Source organism: Mesocricetus auratus, unplaced genomic scaffold, assembly GCF_017639785.1.
Source record: "Mesocricetus auratus isolate SY011 unplaced genomic scaffold, BCM_Maur_2.0 Super-Scaffold_100006, whole genome shotgun sequence".
Taxonomy (NCBI): Eukaryota; Metazoa; Chordata; class Mammalia; order Rodentia; family Cricetidae; genus Mesocricetus; species Mesocricetus auratus.
Window position 1 is genome coordinate 74,714,607 of NW_024429190.1, and position 18,321 is coordinate 74,732,927.

At 44.3% G+C, this 18,321-nt stretch overlaps 1 protein-coding gene and 1 long non-coding RNA gene across 2 annotated transcripts; one reads left to right on the top strand and one right to left on the bottom strand.

The window, feature by feature from the left end:
* Positions 1-1,877: 1,877 nt before the first annotated feature.
* Plac8 (placenta associated 8) lies at positions 1,878-18,011 on the bottom strand. Its single transcript, XM_040747509.1, has 5 exons — positions 17,856-18,011; positions 9,794-9,917; positions 7,610-7,734; positions 4,159-4,274; positions 1,878-2,136 (listed from the first exon to the last, which is right to left on the bottom strand). The coding sequence occupies exons 2-4, from the start codon at positions 9,900-9,902 to the stop codon at positions 4,170-4,172; spliced, it is 339 nt and encodes a 112-aa protein (XP_040603443.1). The 5' UTR covers positions 9,903-9,917; positions 17,856-18,011; the 3' UTR covers positions 1,878-2,136; positions 4,159-4,169.
* Positions 12,775-17,211, top strand: LOC110342063. The gene is made up of 3 exons (XR_005877846.1): positions 12,775-14,281; positions 14,370-14,485; positions 15,563-17,211. It is a non-coding gene; the product is annotated as an uncharacterized LOC110342063 (long non-coding RNA).
* Positions 18,012-18,321: the final 310 nt, after the last annotated feature.

Genomic DNA, 18,321 nt, shown 5'->3' on the forward strand with positions numbered 1-18,321 from the left:
CCAGTGCCCACACGGCAGCCCACAAATGTCTGTAACTCCAGTTCCAGGGTTCTGATGTCCTCACACAAATACAAATGCAGGCAAAATGCTGGTGCACATGAAAAAAATTAATTAAAAAATAAAGAAATGCCAGTGCCTTGATTTTATCTTGCTGAAGTTTCACAATAAATCTACTTGGTAGATGGCCTCATCATCCTCCTTGACCCTAACAAATGAAGTGAACTCAAGCCTTGAGTGACTTGTGGGAATTCTCAAATAAGATTCAGGACAGAATTAAGTAGGATAAAAAATGGTTTTAAAAAATTGTCTCATATATTTGTCCATCAATATTTAACCAAAACTGAGTCATTGCCTTTGACAATGACAATTTTATTACTATGGTTATAGAAATTATATGCTTTCCCAGTGAGCCATCACTCAATGCTCTCAAGAAAGTAAAGAGACAGTCCTTTATTAAAATGTGCGCTGCCTGCGGCTAACATCCAAATACCAGCTGGCCTCCATAGCCAACGTAACTGTTATACACCCTACATTCACTGTCGTCCTTCAGTCTCTTGTTTTTTCTTTCTTTTATTTTCTTTTGTCCTCACCCTGGGTTATGTTTTGAGTAATCTAAACAGGGACAGAAGAATGTGAGTTCGGTTGCTTGGGCAGATGGGAGATTTTCATAGCATAGACATTGCCGGGATTATTTATTATTTCTTAAGTGCACCAGTGTGGTCCTTTCCAAATAGTTGTGACCCAGGTTCAGCATGCCCACCTGGCAGGATTATGTTCTCCAGAGAAGAGTACAGGGAACTTAATGGCTATCAGGACTTAATGGTGGTTGTGACCCTGGGTTGCCCCTTGAACTGCCATTTAGAGGCAGGTTCACAGGGGATAGGCCTAATGGCTGACAGATAAAGGCTGGTGAACAAATATTTATGTCCTTGCATCATAAATTTTGCTTATCTGTAACAGGCCTGGTTAACATACTGGTTACCTATGAGGTATTTGGGGGGCATCTCTCCTTTAACTAAAGTCTACTTTGTGTGATTTAATGTCTCCTAAGCAAATGTATTGGTAAATCCTTTATAACGTCAATTTTATTACTTTTGAATTTCTCCGACATCACTACCTTGTATTTAAAAATATATAATACCACAGACCTCTCAAACATTCATCCAGAAGCCAGACCTGGGTGATGTGGAATAATTTTTTCATACACTGTAAAGATATGTCTTTGCCAAGGTGCCTTTTGATTGGTTTAATAGGCAGAGAGGGTAGGCAGGACTTCTGGGCAGAGAGAGAGAGGAAGAGATGAATCTAGGAGCAGGAGAGACAGCAAAAGACACGGACAGGATACAGGAGATGCAAGGTGGAAGAGAGGTAAAAAAACCAAGAGGCAAAATGTAGATTAATATAAATGGGTTAATTTAAGTTATAAGAGCTAGTGGGGCAAACCTAAGCTGTAAGTCTCCGTGTCATGTTCTGTGCGCTGACGGCCCAAAGGAAAGTCTGACCACAGCTGGGGTGTTCACTGCAGAAAGTCTTGCTTTGTCAGTAATACGCTGACATAAGTAACAGGGAAGGAAAGTGTCTCAGAACAGCTCCTTAGCTATAGCTTGTGGCTTCCCCACTCCACCTCAAGCTTCATGGATCTAAGTGCTATTGATGAAAGTCCAGGCACTTAAGAACTGCCAGGGGTGGGAGGGGGACTGGGTGGTGGTGGTCTGAAGAGACAGAATCCTTAATTGGTGTCACAAGCATTTGAGTGAAGGCAAAGACGCATACAGAATGTAGGTAAGGGCTAAAGGTGTGGCTTCCGGGTGTAGCAGTTACTTAGCACCTACAAGGCCGTAACTTTAACCTCCAGTGCCTCACGCAAAACAAAGCAATCCTCTTAGTAAAATCTTTTATTTCGTTTGTGTTTAAAGTGTAAAAAAAAAAGTATAAGATGGAATATTTGCTGATAAGGGAGCAAGGAGAAACCAAGTCAAAGAACAATATCCATTTAAAATAAATCAAGAAGTCGGATTTCTAAAATGCCATGTAATTATCTTGTCACCCATCGCATCTCAGTTGCTAGAGATTTGGAGAGACTCAGAGCTGGGAGAGCTGGGGTCTGTGTTCAGCTGCTTCAGCGAGAGCTCTCACCTGTGAGGGAAGCAAGAATCACTTGTGAATTTCTTAATCCACTTTTTTGTTTCTTAATAAACATTAATTTGCACAGTCATCTTGGAAACACTGAGAGGTTACACAGATAGTACCGAGTTCCCAGACACTCTGTGCCCCGCCCGTTTCCCTGTTAACATCAGGTGTTAGTGTGGAGGGTTACCACAGCTGATGGCCAACATCAGCACGTTGTTAACCAGCGTGGGTTTGATTCAGACTCGATTCAGATTCCTCGCATTTCACCAGGCTTCCCTTTCCATTCTGGGATCCTGTCCAAGCACTGAACTGCACTGGGTTCTTGTATTTCTTTTTTTTTTTTTTTTTTTTTTTTTTTTTGGTTTTTCGAGACAGGGTTTCTCTGTGGTTTTGGAGGCTGTCCTGGAACTCACTTGGTAGTCCAGGCTGGTCTCGAACTCACAGAGATCCGCCTGCCTCTGCCTCCCGAGTGCTGGGATTAAAGGCGTGTGCCACCAACGCCCGGCTGGGTTCTTGTATTTCATAGGTTCCTCTCGCCTAATAGTGTATCAGACTTCCCTTACTTGCTTTTTACATTTTTAAATTATTTCATGTGTATGATTATTTTACCCATGTGCTTGTGTGTGTACATGTGTGGCTAGTTGTGCCCCAGTGCAGAAGAAAGCATCAAATTCCCTGGAACTCACAGAGATCCGCTTGCCTTTGCCTCCCACATGCTGGGATTAAAACCGCACACTGGCGCCACCACCTCCTGGCTAGCAAATGGATTTTTACATCACATATAACCCAAATTTATATAAATTCTCACCTTATAATTGTTTATCTGTTTCACCACATTGTCTTAGTACGAAGTATGTCTTTGGCTTCTTTTTTGTCTTTTCAGTTTTTTTTTTTAGATTTTTATTTATTACTATGTATACAGTGTTTTCTGTCTGCATGCCAGTCAGAGGAGGGCACCAGATTTCATTATAGATGGTTGTGAGCTATCATGTGGTTGCTGGGAATTGAACTCAGGCCCTCCGGAAGAGCAGTCAGTACTCTTAACCTCTGAGCCATCTCTCCAGTCCCTGTCTTTTCAGTTTTAAAAACACTCTTTCTTTCTATTTCCCTCTGTGTGTGTGTGTGTGTGTGTGTGTGTGTGTGTGTGTGTGTGTGTGTGTGTACGTACTTGTAGGTATGTTTACCTATGCAAGGGGCCAGGCTGACATTGAAATATCTTTCCTCCATCACTTCTCCACTCTCGTTTTGCAGACAAGAGCTTACTAGCCTGAAGCTTGCCCTTTAGCTAGACTTGCTAGCCAGTGGGCCCCAGGGGTCCATGGTTTCTGCCCCCTATACTATAGACTGCTGTGCCCAGCTTCCACCCACACCCACACCCACCCACCCACCCACACCCACACCCACACCCACACCTACACACACCCACACACACTCACACACTCACACACACACACCCACACACCCACACGCATGCACGCACGCACACACCCCCCACACACACACCCACGCGCGCGCGCGCACACACACACACACACACACACACACACACACACACACACACACACACACACACGCTGTTTCTGGGCATCCAAACTCTGCTCCTTGTGCTTACACAGCAAGCACTTGACACAGTGAACCATAACCCCACCCCTCGTTTTCTGAGACCCTTCTTAGCCTGTCATAGCTTCTTAGCCCTGACTAGCCTGGAACTTACATAAACCAGGTTGGGTTTGAGGGTTACATGATACACCACCATGCCCAACTTCAACCTCTTTTGTTTACTGTACTCTGGTAGCTAATAAGTAGTAAGCTGCTTCATTAATATACCAAAATAATCCCAGTAACTTTATAAAAATTCACCAATACTAAAATATGCCTCCAAGTAAGTTGAAATCAAAAGCAATTATATTATATTATAATGAGATAGCTCTTTGGGAGACTTAAGGAATTGCCATTTTGAGTTTTACTCCCAACAATGAATAGTTTCCCCAGTCCCTAATTCTGTTTCCCAAGCCCACAGTGACTCACCATCCAGCGCCTTAGAAAGCATTCATGGCTCTCCTCCGGTTAATGTCTCTCTTGATTTGGCACACAGAGCAAACAGGACAGAAGATGGTGGTCACATAGTCATCACAAAGAGACCCCTGTGAAAGACAGGAGGACATGTGAATGTATGCCCTGCTGCTTGTGGATTTTCTCAAGGCATTTTAAAGAGAACCAAAAGCTCTAACTCTTTGGATCCAGTTTACTTCCTTTCTTTTTATGATTTATTTCATGTATGTGTGTGTGCACGTGCCTGTGCATGTATCTGTGTGTGTGTCTGTGTGTACCCAAGCACAGAGGTCAGAGGGAAACCTTCAGGAGTCATTTCTCTCCTCCCACCATGTGGGTCCCGGTCTTCCAGTTTGACAGGGAGTACTTTTATCTGCTGAGCCATCTCATTGGCCCTGGATTCGGTTTAGATGGATACCTCCAGGAAAACCCTAGCTGACTTTTCCATAGGACACTTGCCTCTCCATTCTAGTACCTTATAATTCTCAGAATATAAGATTCAATCAAACTACCAAGTCCAAGGACACAATAAAGAGACTTAGGAAGTCAGATCTCACAACTGGGAAGCCAGTGGCTCAAAGTCATTAGAGTGGAGGAAACACACGGGACACACGATGCAGTGAATATTTTGGGAAGAGAATTAGGGAAGTGGCAGACAATTTGGGGTCACAGTACTCCTACGTACTAATAGAAAAGTAAACGTTTGACAGGAAATGCAACCACATCCACTATAGGACATTGACTGTGATGCTGATGAGGAAACACTGGGGTCAAATAGAAAACCTAGACACGGAACTATCCAAAGGTACAGAGCTGTGTGGGAGGGAGTGGGGAGTGTTTACCCGGAAGGGACACAGGACTAAAGAGCCTGCGTCTCTGTGTGGTCCATAGGTAAAGCCCACATTGAGAAGTGATAAGTCAAAGGAAAAGGAGAAGGAGGAGTAGGAGGAGTAGGAGGAGGAGGAGGAGGAGGAGGAGGAGGAGGAGAAGGAGAAGAGGAAGAAGAGGAAGAAGAGGAAGAAGAGGAAGAAGAAGAAGACTGTCTGCAGAGGGCCGAATAGGTGAAGGAAGTTAGGAAATGGCTTTCTTGACGATGTATAAAATGAGATCATTTCCAGAACAGTTTGCTTCAGGGTTTTCCTGCATTAAAAAAGAAAGCCTCGCTAGGAAACGGGCTGCTGGCCTTCAGTAAGCCCAAGAATCCTGAGCAGTTTGAGTACAGGTCAGTGGAGGAGAAAGTCTAGCAGAGTGGCGGAACCTGCAAGCTGACAGCTGTGGGGAAGGAGCCGGGACAGGGCACTAGACCCTCAAGCTGAGCAGCCAGGGGCAGGGAGGTGCGAAGCAGGCCCAACCACTCCGGTACCTTCTCCTGGGACGGCCTAACCCAGGGCCTCCTCGGTGGGTCTCCAGGAAAGGCACGTCAGAAAACAGTAGGCAGTGTCCTACATATTAGATCACTAGCTCACAGGGTATGTACACACGGAGAGATCCTGCCTGACATTCCTCCAAGACTGTCAGTTCATACACCACCAGCATTTACACCAGTGTATTTCTGTGAGTTTCAGGGATAGAAACATTCTACAGAGGATGCATACATGTCATCACTCATTACCAAGCAGTAGACTTGACTATTAAAGGTTCACCTCTCACCTTTTACTTCATATATTTCTGTTTAAATTTGTTAGATATTTTAACATTGCTTTCTTTCTTTCTTTCTTTCTTTCTTTCTTTTTGGTTTTTCAAGACAGAGTTTCTCTGTGTTGTTTTGGAGGCTGTCCTGGAGCTCACTCTGTAGACCAGGCTGGCCTCGAACTCACAAAGATCCACCTGCCTCTGCCTCCCGAGTGCTAGGATTAAAGGCGTGCACCACCAACGCCTGGCTTTAACATTGCTTTCTAATAAAAGAAAATGAATTAAATCCTCAGGTGAATAATTTCAATGAAAATAAATCAGGTTCCTAGGAAATGTTGCACATTTGTTTGTTCCCCATGATGGTTAAGTTTATGTGTTACCTTGTCTGTGCCATAGCTGAATGCAAGTGTTTGGTTCAACATTATTCTAGATGCTTTTTGAAGATATATTTAAGATAAAGTTAGCATTTAATGCAATAGACTTGGGATATATTGGATCATTTCACATAACGTAGCTGGACTTCGCTTCCAATTTGTGAATACCTTTTTATAATTAGGGCCTGATTAGACCACGGACCCACTGGGTTCCATTGGTCCTCACCTTCCCAGTGCTGGGATTGAACTCAGGCTCACAAGGTAAGCACTCTACTGACTGAGCTCTCTTCAGCTCTGTTCCTCCTCCCTTCCCTTCCTTCTGACAGGATACACCGTGTTGTTCAGGCTGGTGTCAAACTCCCAACCTCCTACCTCAACTTCCCAAGTCCTAAGATTACAGGTGTGTGTGTGCTACCGTGCTCAGCTGGTTGAAGACATTGGAGGAAGAAGAGGAGGAGGAGATGGATTTCCCTTGAAAAAGGAAGAATCCTGCTGGTAAACTGCCTGTGGACTTGGTCTTCAATTCATCTATGAGTATCTAGCTTGACAGCCTACCCTTCAAGTTTTGGACTTACTGGTTTCCATCATTGCATGACTTTAAAATAAATGCCTCTCTCTTTCTCTCTATAACTTTCTTTTTGTTTGTTTGTTTTAAGACAGGGTTTCTCTGTGTAGCCCTGGCTGTCCTGGAACTCGAGCTGTAGACCAGACGGGTCTTGAACTCAGATCCTCCTGCCTCTGCATCCTGAGTGCTGGGATTAAAGGACTGCACAACCACCATTCGACTTTTTCTTTATCTCTTTCTCTGTCTCTATTTCTTTCTATATACATGAAGAGGGAGGCAAATACTCACACATATACAATGCACATTCCTATATGACATATAGAAATATGTGTACATACACATATGCACACACATCTAATCACCCTATTGCCTGTTTATTTGTGTAATTGATTAAAATGCTACCCCCTTTTCATACAGTGATATAGGAGTAATGGAAAGTTCATACACAAACAGTTTGGATTGGACATCGTCTCTCTCTTTATCTCTGATACTGGGGCACACTTCTGGCTCAAAGGCTCTGCTTCTACAGACTCTGATGTGTTCATTGATAAAATACAGGGGCGCCTCTCCCACAATACACACAGACATCACAAGGATGGTGGAGAGTTCAGGCACCTCAAGTTCAGTAGGTTCTAGATAATCCTCTATTGTATTACAGGTTGCAAATATGAATTACTGGCTTTCTAGGATATTCAGAGGGTACACGAGGAGAGGAACTACTGCTGTGTCAACTGAATTTAAGGTTGTACATGCTACAAAGCTCTAGCCAATCAAACTCAGAGCCTGGATACCATCAAATGGCAGCCACTCCTATGGTAAATTCGGTTGCAGACTGGAATGATAAAAGGTGACTCACAGGAATGCCATATCGGGTTCTGTAGAGAGTCCTCATTGCCACTGTTGTCCCACACAAACAGCATTCATTCATGTCGGCTGCCACTTGACACCCAAGACATGTAAAGCAAAACGTCCCACAGAGGCCTGGAAACACAAAAGCCGGGTACACGTTACTCCAGTCTGCCCCCATCAGCTACACCAAGAGCAGCCACATCAGTGAGGCCTTTCCCAACTCTGCTGCCAAGCTCCTCTTCATTGTTTATGCCCCCACGGTCCACCCTCCCCTTCAAGAGTGACTGCACATGGAAAAGACCTAGCTCTTTTTGCAATAGAGACACTTGTGTCAATTACTGAAAGGTACCCATGTTCCGGGTAAAGTTCTCGGTACTAACAATGCTCCCAACTGAATCCAACAGGGATACGAGAGCAATGAATGTCCGCTGGAGAGCCGGGCTCACTTCAGACCGGAACCTCTAAGGCCCTGAGTAGGAAGTACCACCTGAGCTGGATCGTGAAGCGTGGCCAGAAAATTTTCAAACGAACTAAAGCTAACCAAGTCTCTTTGAGATAATTTGTCATATCCATTCACTGTGGCCAAGGTCCTGGGATAGGCTGGGGATGAAGGTAGGAGTGACATAGGGTGTGTGTGTGTGGGGGTAAGGACAAATTAGAACATATTCATGCATGCCATCAAGGCCAGGAAGAACCACCAGATATTTTGTAAGTCGAGAATGATTTGGTCAGATCTGCATTTAAGAAAACCTTCCATAAACCAGGTGGTGATGGTGGTGCACAGTTTTAATTTCAGTACTGGAGAGGTAGAGGCAGAAGAATCTCTGAGTTCAAGGCCAACCTGCTTTACAGTTCAAGTTCCAGGAAAGCCAGGGTATTCCACAGAGAAACCCTGTCTTGAAAAACCAAATAAAAGAAAAGAGAGGAAAGAAAAGAGAAATCTGCCACAAAACAAGAAGCTCCCCCCACCTTTTAAAATTACATTTTATTGAATGTGTTTGTGTGTGCACACAAGTGTGAAGGTCAGAGGATAATTTTTAGGAGTTGGTCCTCTCCTTCGGCCTTGTGGGTCCTGGGGCTGAAACTCAGGCTGTTAGGTTTGACCACAGGCACTTTTCCCACTGAGTCATCTTGACAGCCCCACATTAAAATTCGAGTATCCAAGTAAATGTACATTCAAATAACTGAGTAATAACTTGGAGCTGGACAATCAAACATTAATGTCTAAGGAATTTTCCTTGTAAGTCTTTATTATCACTCTGATTAGCAAATGTCAAAACAACGTCATAAGACATGTTAGGCAGCCCTGTTACCTAGTAAGTCAAGGAGAGCTGGTGAAGAGGTTTGCATGTAATTCTTTGTGTTTGTGTTCTCCGTGTAATTATTAGCGTCACTCAGTTTCAAGTTTCATCCCATTACAAGTTAAAGCGTGTGTGTTTCTTTACCATTCTCAGGAACAGGTTTCAAAGCAAGCCTTTTGTTCCTGGTTTGCTGAGAACAAAGTCTCTGGCCCCCTTTGCCACCCCACCTCACTTTCTTTCAAGTTCACTTAGAGAGGAGAGAGAGACAGGGAGAGAGAGAGAGAGGGAGAGAGGGAGAGAGAGAGAGAGAGAGAGAGAGAGAAAGAGAGAGACTTAACTGTACATATTACAACAGTTCTCTGATGGTGTGCTAAAATGTGTCCTATGATGGGACAGAATGTAACTATAAAACAAGATTCTATGTGTGTAACCAAGAAGAGATTTTGTTGATGTTGCTTTTTTTTTTAATCCCAGCACTCAGGAGGCAGAGGGAGAGGCATCCATGTGAGTTTGAGGCCAGCTTGGTCTACATAGAGTTCCAGGACAGGGCTACACAGAGAAACCCTGTCTCAAAAATAACAACAACAAAAAATCAGATTTAAGTAAAAATATTTCATTTACATATAATCTGTTTATAATTATTAGGCCAAGCTCATTCAGTTTTAGAATCATTTAAGACTTCCAATATTACCTTAACTCTAGGATTTATTTTAGGGGTAGCGTGATTGTTTTCGATGGACAGGAGGAGAGTCAGCTATAATCAGTAAACTGTCTTTGATGTTGACTTTACTGCTCCAGGATGCCCAGGAGTCTATAAAAAGCTACTTTCAACACAGTAAGGGAGGAACAGGACACTGTATCAAATATAGGGGCACCTTCCCAGCACTTACAGACTCCGCAGTCGTTGAAGCAATCACACAGGCTTGTCTGCCAGTTGGAATTTTGGGGAGCACGAACAAATCCAGGTTGAGTCACGATGACTGTTGGTGCCTGAGCCATCTCAAAAGCCCTGGTCTGAAAAAGAAAATGTTGGCGTGTACAGCTTGGAGCTGCTGTGGGAAGGCGCTGTATTCTGCTCCTAGGCTAGAACTGGCTTGGAGAATCAGCTTGTTGATCTCTAAGAGAATTGCAGTCTCCTCCTCAGAGGGACATATGCCCCAGGGGAAAGAGTTCACTGAACTGGTACGTCGAACAGATGCTTCTCATGGGCAAACTCAGTGAAAGCGGGTTCATCTATTTTTAGACGGGTACCTGCTGTCCAGGAGTGGGAAACAATCGACCGGCCCATGGCATAACCAGAGAAAGCAACCTTTTCTCAAGTGGAACAGCCTAAGCCTAGTGCACCCTCCCCCCTTGCCCCCCTGCTCTGCCTCTTCCGGTTTGACAGCTCCTCCTGAATCCACTGCTCCATCACTTCAAAGTTCCCAGAACCGGCACCTGTGTCGGTGCTGCTGACACCGGCAGGTTGCTCTCCGTGTTGTTTTGCAGCGGGGGTGGGGGGGGGTGGGGGGGGGGGGGGGATAGGGGGTGGGGGTAGGGGGTGGGGTGTGTGTGATTCTGGCGTCAGCAACACCCAACCTTTAGCACTAAAGCTTGCTCACAACAATCTTCAGGCAACAGTTGTATAGATTTGCTGGAGGGCAAGCGCCTCAGATGAGAACAGCTTGTGGTATTCACGAAGCGCTCTGTTAAGTAATGTGATTGTGACTGGGTTAACTTGGAAAGTGCAAATGGTGAGGGCCCTATGAGGCTTCTGAGCACAATGGTGAAAGACCCAAAGATAAGCAAAACTTCAAGCCAGGTAAGCACATGCCTGTAGCCCCAGGCACCTGGGGAACCAAGGCAGGAAGATCACTAGTGCCCAGTTCTAGACCGGCCTGAGCCATGTAGCAAGATCTTGTCTAAAACAAAAGCAAAAAAGTTTACAAATCATAGGGACATGTGCCAGGGCTCAGAAGCCACCAGGCAAACTGGTTTATGAGCACACAGACACACAGATACGATAGAGGTATACAAAGACAATGTTCTGATTACTCCACCAAGAGGGTACACCTAGTGCCCAAATACTGATTATCAAATACCACTGTTCAATAAAAAGAACAGGGTTTACTAGCGGGTGACTCCAGGGTTGGGGAAGGGGAAGCCAAAGATGAACCTGGCAAGTGTGGGGTTAACAAAAAATGAGACCCCAAGAGTAGATCTAATCAGATGAACCCCTGCTGAGTGTAGGAGACTCCTGAGGTAATTTGATGGCCAGACTTAGGAGAATGAGCAAAATGTAATGTTATGGTTAGATTATAACTCTCTCTCTCTCTCTCTCTCTCTTTGTTATCTGTGTCATATTTACATAATGCTAGTATAAATAAATAAACAAGATTTTAATGGAGAAAAAGGATGGTACTTTCTTCCTTAAAAAGTTCCCATTAGTGTAGAAGGAATAACAGAAATATAAGACTGTCACTTGGCATACACTATAGTACTAACTGCTGAAGGCAAGACTGATGGGTGGAGTCTGTAATATTACCAAGGTTATTTTTCATTTTTACCTAGGGTTCCTGGCTTATTATTCATTCCCCAAAGCAAGCCATCAAATAGAGACTGGAATTTCACTACCCCAAAGTCAAAGAAACTAATCTTTCCCATCTTGGAGTTGGCCGTATAGACGTTTTCCTATCTCCTCTGTCAGACAGCTAATCACACATGTCCATTGGATGATCTGGCCCATGAGGAAGCAACGCTGAAGAAGCTGGCCAGATGGGGCGTTATACTTCCCCACCCAGTTTGTGAGGCACTGGTGGCCATGCAGTGACATCCCTACAAATGCCCAAAGGACAGAGTTTGAAGAGGGCTGTAAATGTGGCTCAGCAGATAGAGTGCTTGCTTAGTATACAAGAAGCTCTGGGTTCCACCCCAGCACTGTAGAAAACTCTGCATGCAACACATTCCAGTAATCCCAGGACTCAGGAAACAGAGGCAGGAGGATCAGAAGTTGAGAACCATCCGCTAAGTAGTGAGTTTGAGGACACCTGGACTACAGGAGACCCTGTTTCATAACAGCAGCAGCAAGAAGTCTACTTGAGTCTGGAGTAGTAGGTAGCACATACACATGAAATTCAGGCTGAGGCAGGAGGATTGTGACTTTGAAGCCAGGCAGTGCTACATAGAGAGACTATGTAAATCCAAAGCAAATGCAACTAAGTAGCAAGAATAAACAACTCCACACAAGACTACTGGCAGCCAAATAAGTACATTGACTTGCTCAAGGGAGAAGGCACACAGTGGGGAACTGTGGCCTGTCAGGAAGAGTCCTTGGAAAGCCTTCTTAGAGCAGGCAGGCTGCAAGGGACTGGTTTGGAAGAGGAACCAGGAAATAGAGATGCCACCAGAAGGTGAGGGGCAATTTATGGTGATGCACACTCATTTGTTAAGAAGGGCTCACTGGGGAGCAGCAGTTTTACTGCTGGGGAAAGTTAAATGAACCTCTTCCTTTTGCTTTTGCTTTCAGTTCATTTTAGAAATTCACTAATGTGGAGGACACACAGCTGGTTCCTCACTAGTTTTGCTGTTGACGACATGTCTGACTGAAACCATCCAACAAGTTCAAGGTGGTGAAAGGCTGGGTTTTACTATCTTGTCCTGGGACTTTTGCCTTCGGGGTACCTTCCTCTAAAAGTATTTTCTTCATTTTCTTCCTTTCCTTTCCTCTCCCCTTCCTTCCTTCCTTTCTTAATTCCTTGTGCAATTTCTTTAGTTCATGTTCCTATGCACACCCCCCCCCGTGTGTGTGTGTGTGTGTGTGTGTGTGTGTGTGTGAGAGAGAGAGAGAGAGAGAGAGAGAGAGAGAGAGAGAGAGAGAGAGAGAGAGAGAGAGAGAGAGAGAGAGAGAGAGAGAGTTAGTTTCACTCACAGGAACATGGGCAACTAGCCAGTGACCACACCAGTGAAGAAAAAAATGTCTCTGTCTCCTAGCAACCTGAACAATGCCCCTTGTACCTAATGATTAACTGCAAAACTAGCTATTCCAGGAAAGGGGCTAACACTGTGTCATAAGACATGCTAATCTAAACTTCCTTTGGATTTGTGGAGCCCAGACGGTCTAATGACCTATAAATAACAGTAGATGTCTGACCAGAAAAACAGCCCACCTGAAATTTATAACTACCATGGGCCACACCTGGTGTACTGCTCCAGAGATCTCTGCGTGAGCCTTGCCTCTGCAGCCCTATGAGCTTTTCTCTTTCCTTCTTTTCTTTTTTGAAGTGGGGTCTCATATAGTTTAAGCTCTCCTCAAACTTTTTGTAACCAAGGATAATCTTGAACTCCGGACCTCTTGTCTCACCCAGGGCCAGAGACTGAATGCAGGGTCTCCTGCTTTGCTAGGCAAGGGCGATAGCAACTGAGCACCATAACCTGCCTTTCTACTTTTGTTTTTGCTTTTTACTGAAGCGTCCATCTTCCAGCTTTTTGAAGTGTCTTTGCAGGATGGACAGCTGCTTCCTAAATTTATTTCATCAGTTTCAGAAAAAGAAAATAAAGACATTGCAATAATTCAATTTTGTTGCTGACCCTTTTCACAACTAATGAACCCACGTTTTGTGAGCAGCGCTTACTAAAAAAGACTTGGAAAATGGCAGGCACCTGGAAGGGGTTTCACTAACTTCAGCTAGGAAGTTCTCTCCTTCCCCATCTGCTGGGACAGTGCTTAATGTCCTCATAGAGGGCACATTTCACCCGTTGATGAGTGGGCGGACCCTAAGCCCCTCACAATGGTGAGGTCCAGCTTCCCAGGACTGTGCAGACCTCCCCACACAAGTCCCTCAGAGCTTCCCTTCATCCCAAACTCCAACACTATAATGTCAGAAATCAGAGACTCGAGGATTGCTTACCACAATGCATTCGACAGCAAAGCATTTTAGAAAATAGAAAAGCATGTGTATTCAAATTTATTTTGCATTGCCTTTGAATATTCAAATGCCAGAAAAATATGAAAGAACAGTCAGTAATACTGGGTGGTGACTTCAGGGTGAGCTGCTGATATTTTTTCCCTTTTATCTTCATTACTCATTTATTTTTGTTTTTCAAGACAGAATTTTTCTTATAATAGTCCTGGTTGTCCTAAAACTAGCTCTGTAAACCAGGCTGGCCTAGAACTCACAGAGATCCGCCTGTCTCTACCTCCTGAGTGCTGGGATTGAAGAGATGTGTCACCACCGCCTGGCTCCATTTATTCCTTTTATAATGAAATCTTGGCATAGCTTTTTTTACCCTTCAAGAAAAATCAAATTGGCAGCTAACAACTTTAAGGGGAGGAAGGCAGTCATCTACAGCTGTAGTTTTGCTCCTGGGCTCGTCAGTGTCCACCACACCGCTGGCATCAGGTAAGTGACAGCAGAGTGAGCGAGGGAACATATGTCGGCTCTCCTTTTCAGAGAAAAATTATATTCCTTTAACTCACTTCTTTTCCAGGAAGGTTACATTGCGATTATAAAGGACAGTGGACATCTGGAGGTCCGGGAGAAAACTGCTGTCCTGTGACTCTATAATTGTCCCTTTCCTGGCAACCCTCACTCGGCGTATTGCAGGTATATGTGTATTTACATTGGGTTGGACTTTACAGCCGCTTGCGACCTGAACACTGGCTTCTAAAGCCCACGGCAATCTGCATCTGAGGCGAAGAGATGCACGTGGATGTCTATCTGCTCATTGCTGGGTCATTAGCAAAAATCTGTTCTTTTCTCTACTAGTGGCCAAAACAGTCTTCAGTCTAAGTTGTATGTTGCTAGCCAAGGTGGTGGTGGCTCTAATCCTAGCACCTGGAAGGTGGAGGCAGGAGAAAAAAAATATAATATTTTAAACCAAAAAGTATATGATCATAATAACCATAACAAAACCTCATATATTTTTTATTTTTTTAAAATTATTTATTTATGTATTTATTTTCTTAATGCATGAGTATTCTGTCTGCATGTCTGCCTACACACCATAAGAGGGCGTTGGATCCCATTATAGATGGTTGTGAGCCACCATGTGCCTGCTGGGAATTGAACTCAGCACCAAGTGCTCTTAACCACTGAACCATCTCTCCAGCCTCTCTTTTTTATTTTTTTAAACCCCAGGAGAAATTTGAAAACATATATAATGTGCCGTACACATATGGAAATTATTTTCAGTCTTTTTGGTATTGAAAACGTTTTTTTATTTCTAATACAGACAAAAATCAAATTACAAGTTAAATAATAAATTAAAATGTTGCATGTTTCTTTCATAGATTTCTCTCCCTCCCTCCCTCCCTCTTTTCCTCCCTTTATCTCTCCCTGTCTCTCTCTGTGGTACTGGGGATTGAACAGAAGGCTTCCTGTGTGTTAGGCAGGTGCACTCTGTGCCCAGATCATTTCCTCTTTTGAAGGTGGGAAACTGTGGGGGTGGGGAACCGAAGCCAAGCAAGGGTGAGGGGGCTGGAGATGGGGTAAGAGGTTTATGAATACCAAGATACCCTCCGGGCCTTGAAGGTTGCCTATCTATGACTGTTGGGTAGGATCTCTGCCCAGTACTGCATAAAAGAGCATTCCTAGAGGGAACTAGCAGCCAAGACTGCCATTTGCCACCTTCAGCTTACTTTGAAGAGCGTCTTATACTGTCTAACTCGTGGTTTCTTATAGAAGAAACATCAGGTCCACAGTTAAAGCTCCAGGAGGTGGAGGAAGTGAAGCTCAGAGAAGAGCAGCCCAGGCACATGTGGATCGACCTTGCCTGGCCCCTAATTCTCAGCGTGCTGCCCACTAAAACCCTCCAACAGTAGAACTAACCACAAAGCGCTAACAGAAGGCCAACACACTCTCTCAGGGCACTCTTAGGTAGCCCCGTGAGCCTGTCGCAATTCTGCATCACTTGGAAGTTACGACAAAATGTAAAATCCAATGCAGACCATCCCAAAGATCTGACATCCTCCCCCGCGACAGCCCCCCCCCACGTCCCGTGGCTTCAACCATCAGGTACAGCAGCCTTTAACTTTAATCAGCTGGAATGAAAGGTCACCAGGAAGTGAAGGGAAAAATATCTGCTCCACATCTGCCTAATGTTACATCGCCCTAAAGCTATCCACGCCCTAATGCTATCTGCATGTTTCCGAGTGTTCTGTGACCTTATGTTTGTGCCTGCTCTATAGCCCTCAGAGTTTATGATATGTGAAGACTGCACCCCAAACCATGTTGGCCCACCCATCCTCAGCAAGCCAATTAGGAGTCAAATTAATAGTGGAAAGCAGAAAAAAGGGCAGAGAGACCCAGCAACACCCCCACCCTGTCCACCACCCACAAATCTGTCCTCTGAATATGGATTAAGGTTTAAAGTGAAGGCTGCTTGCCACCCCCCCCCCCCATTCTGGATGGTGGCCTGACTGTGTCCCTTCTAAGAGATGGATTCCTCTGGCTGAAAGCCTTTTCCTTTTCCCAGCATGAGATTCCTGGGGAAAGCAAGTGTCTAATCTTTAGAGTATCTTCATTTCTACCAGAGCTGCCTCAAAGCCCTTGGGAAGCTTACTGGCAATGTCACTACTCAGGAAACTAACTAGAGTAGGGTCTGGGAGTTTGTAATTAGCATCTTCTGGGCTGCAGCCTCTGTGTCATAGGGCATGTGGCTGCTTTGATGACAAGTATTTTAAAGGTATTTCTTTCCCCAGGAAGGTGCAGTCCCTACCAACCCTGCCCTTCCCACCACCCCTTCGTGGAGCACATGTGAAGTCAACTCACGTTCCACACCGGACCCTGGATTGGGGTGGAGATTCTCACCCCGGTGCCTTCTGGACCTTGTAACCTTTGCCTCTTGGTTTGTCCATTCCCCTCTGTTACTAATAATTATGCATCCATATGCTGACCCACCTGCGTGTGTAAAAGTCAAGGAGACACCTGTTGTTCCCTGTCCACGGGGGCCGCCCTGCTCAGAGCTCTGCTTTGTTGGACAGTGACTTTGAATGAACAGCAGGAAAAAGACTGACGAAGCCCACAGAGAAAAGAAATGGAAACGAGGAGACTGAAATGGGAATCTAAGAGGACAAACCTTGAAAAGTGACATGACCAATACCTTCCTTCGGAAGTTTCCTTGCAAGGAATGGTCTCTGCCAGGAAATCTTGTCATATTTGGCTCACAAGCTGAACATCTTAATTTTGTCTATTAGTCTTAGACTCATTCTTATATCTACATCCTATTCTGCCTCCGAACACCCCACTCTTTAGAAGGATAGTTCACTGGCTTAATAAAATTATGTTATATGACACTGATTATGTTAATAAATCTTGTTAATATTGATTAACCCAGGTTCTAAACGATATATGCTTAGATTTTCTTCTTTCTAGTGTATATTGGTATTACCATTTTTTTTTCTGTTGACTGAAACAACCCCATCACACAACAATCTCTCATCTCATGAGCTATCAAATGTGAGAGTGAATGGTGGCTTTTCTCTTTTGCACATCGGTGAGTACCAGAATTAAATCTCCACAGTAGTTAGATTTTTGCTTTCATGGGAATTCCTAAGGATTCTCAAACTTCGAAAACTAAACCTACAAAAACCCCATCTAGTTTTGCCAGATAGTTTAAATGGATAAACTTTTTTTTTTTGGTGTGTGTGCACAAAGCAACTAAACCAGCTCCAGTGAATTAACAGAGGAAGGAAGGGACCGAGTTGATAAATACAGCACATAGAATGTGTTCCCCATTGTTTCCAGAGGACTCCAACTGAGATGTTCCAAAGCCTGACACTTTAGCAAAAAGCTTGCCCCATAATTGCCCAGTTTCTTCAAAGTCACTAAATTTAAGTCAGTCCGGGAAGACAAAAAAAATCTAATCTTTTAACAGCATCTCAAGGCTATGGCAGGAATAAAACAAAACAATGATATCGGTTTTAAAGCTGCCATCCCCATATTTAAAGAAGTTCTTAATAAACAATGTACTCACCGCTTAAAAAGTCTGGAGCAGGAAGTGTCTTGTGGTTTAGACTTGACTAGGAGTAGAAGCTCCGAGAAGCTCTGAAGAGGGGAGAGGTGGTGATCTGCTTTCAGGGGCAGCCTCTAGTCCAAAGAGCAGAGTCCTGGGTTCTGATTGGCTGTGGTAATCTAGGCAGAAGGAGCCCAAAGCTATCCCTTACCAAATAGAGCCTGCTGCTTTTCTTACAGGGGACTAATCAGAACAGCCTACACCTTTCTGGGGAGGAGGAGGTATGAGTCATTCAGGGGTCGACTGGTATTACCTGTCTGGTAAAGTTACTGGTTTTTATACCTCATTTCCTTTTAATATAATAAAGACACATTGGGTGGCCTAGAATTGCAGACCCGATCAGACTTTTCTTTTGTTTGTTTCTATGTCCTGGAACTCACACTGTAGGGTGGTCTGGAACTCACAGAGATCCAGAGTGTTGGGATTA

Bases quoted from the DNA above. Each gene is read 5' to 3' on its own strand.
- Plac8 (XM_040747509.1), bottom strand. From the start codon at position 9,902: ATGGCTCAGGCACCAACAGTCATCGTGACTCAACCTGGATTTGTTCGT. The intron at 7,735-9,793 runs GTAAGTGCTGGG...TTGTGTTTCCAG, and splicing joins CTTCAACGACTGCGGAGTCT to GCCTCTGTGGGACGTTTTGC. The intron at 4,275-7,609 runs GTGAGTCACCTT...TGTCTTTCACAG, and splicing joins GAACCCGATATGGCATTCCT to GGGTCTCTTTGTGATGACTA.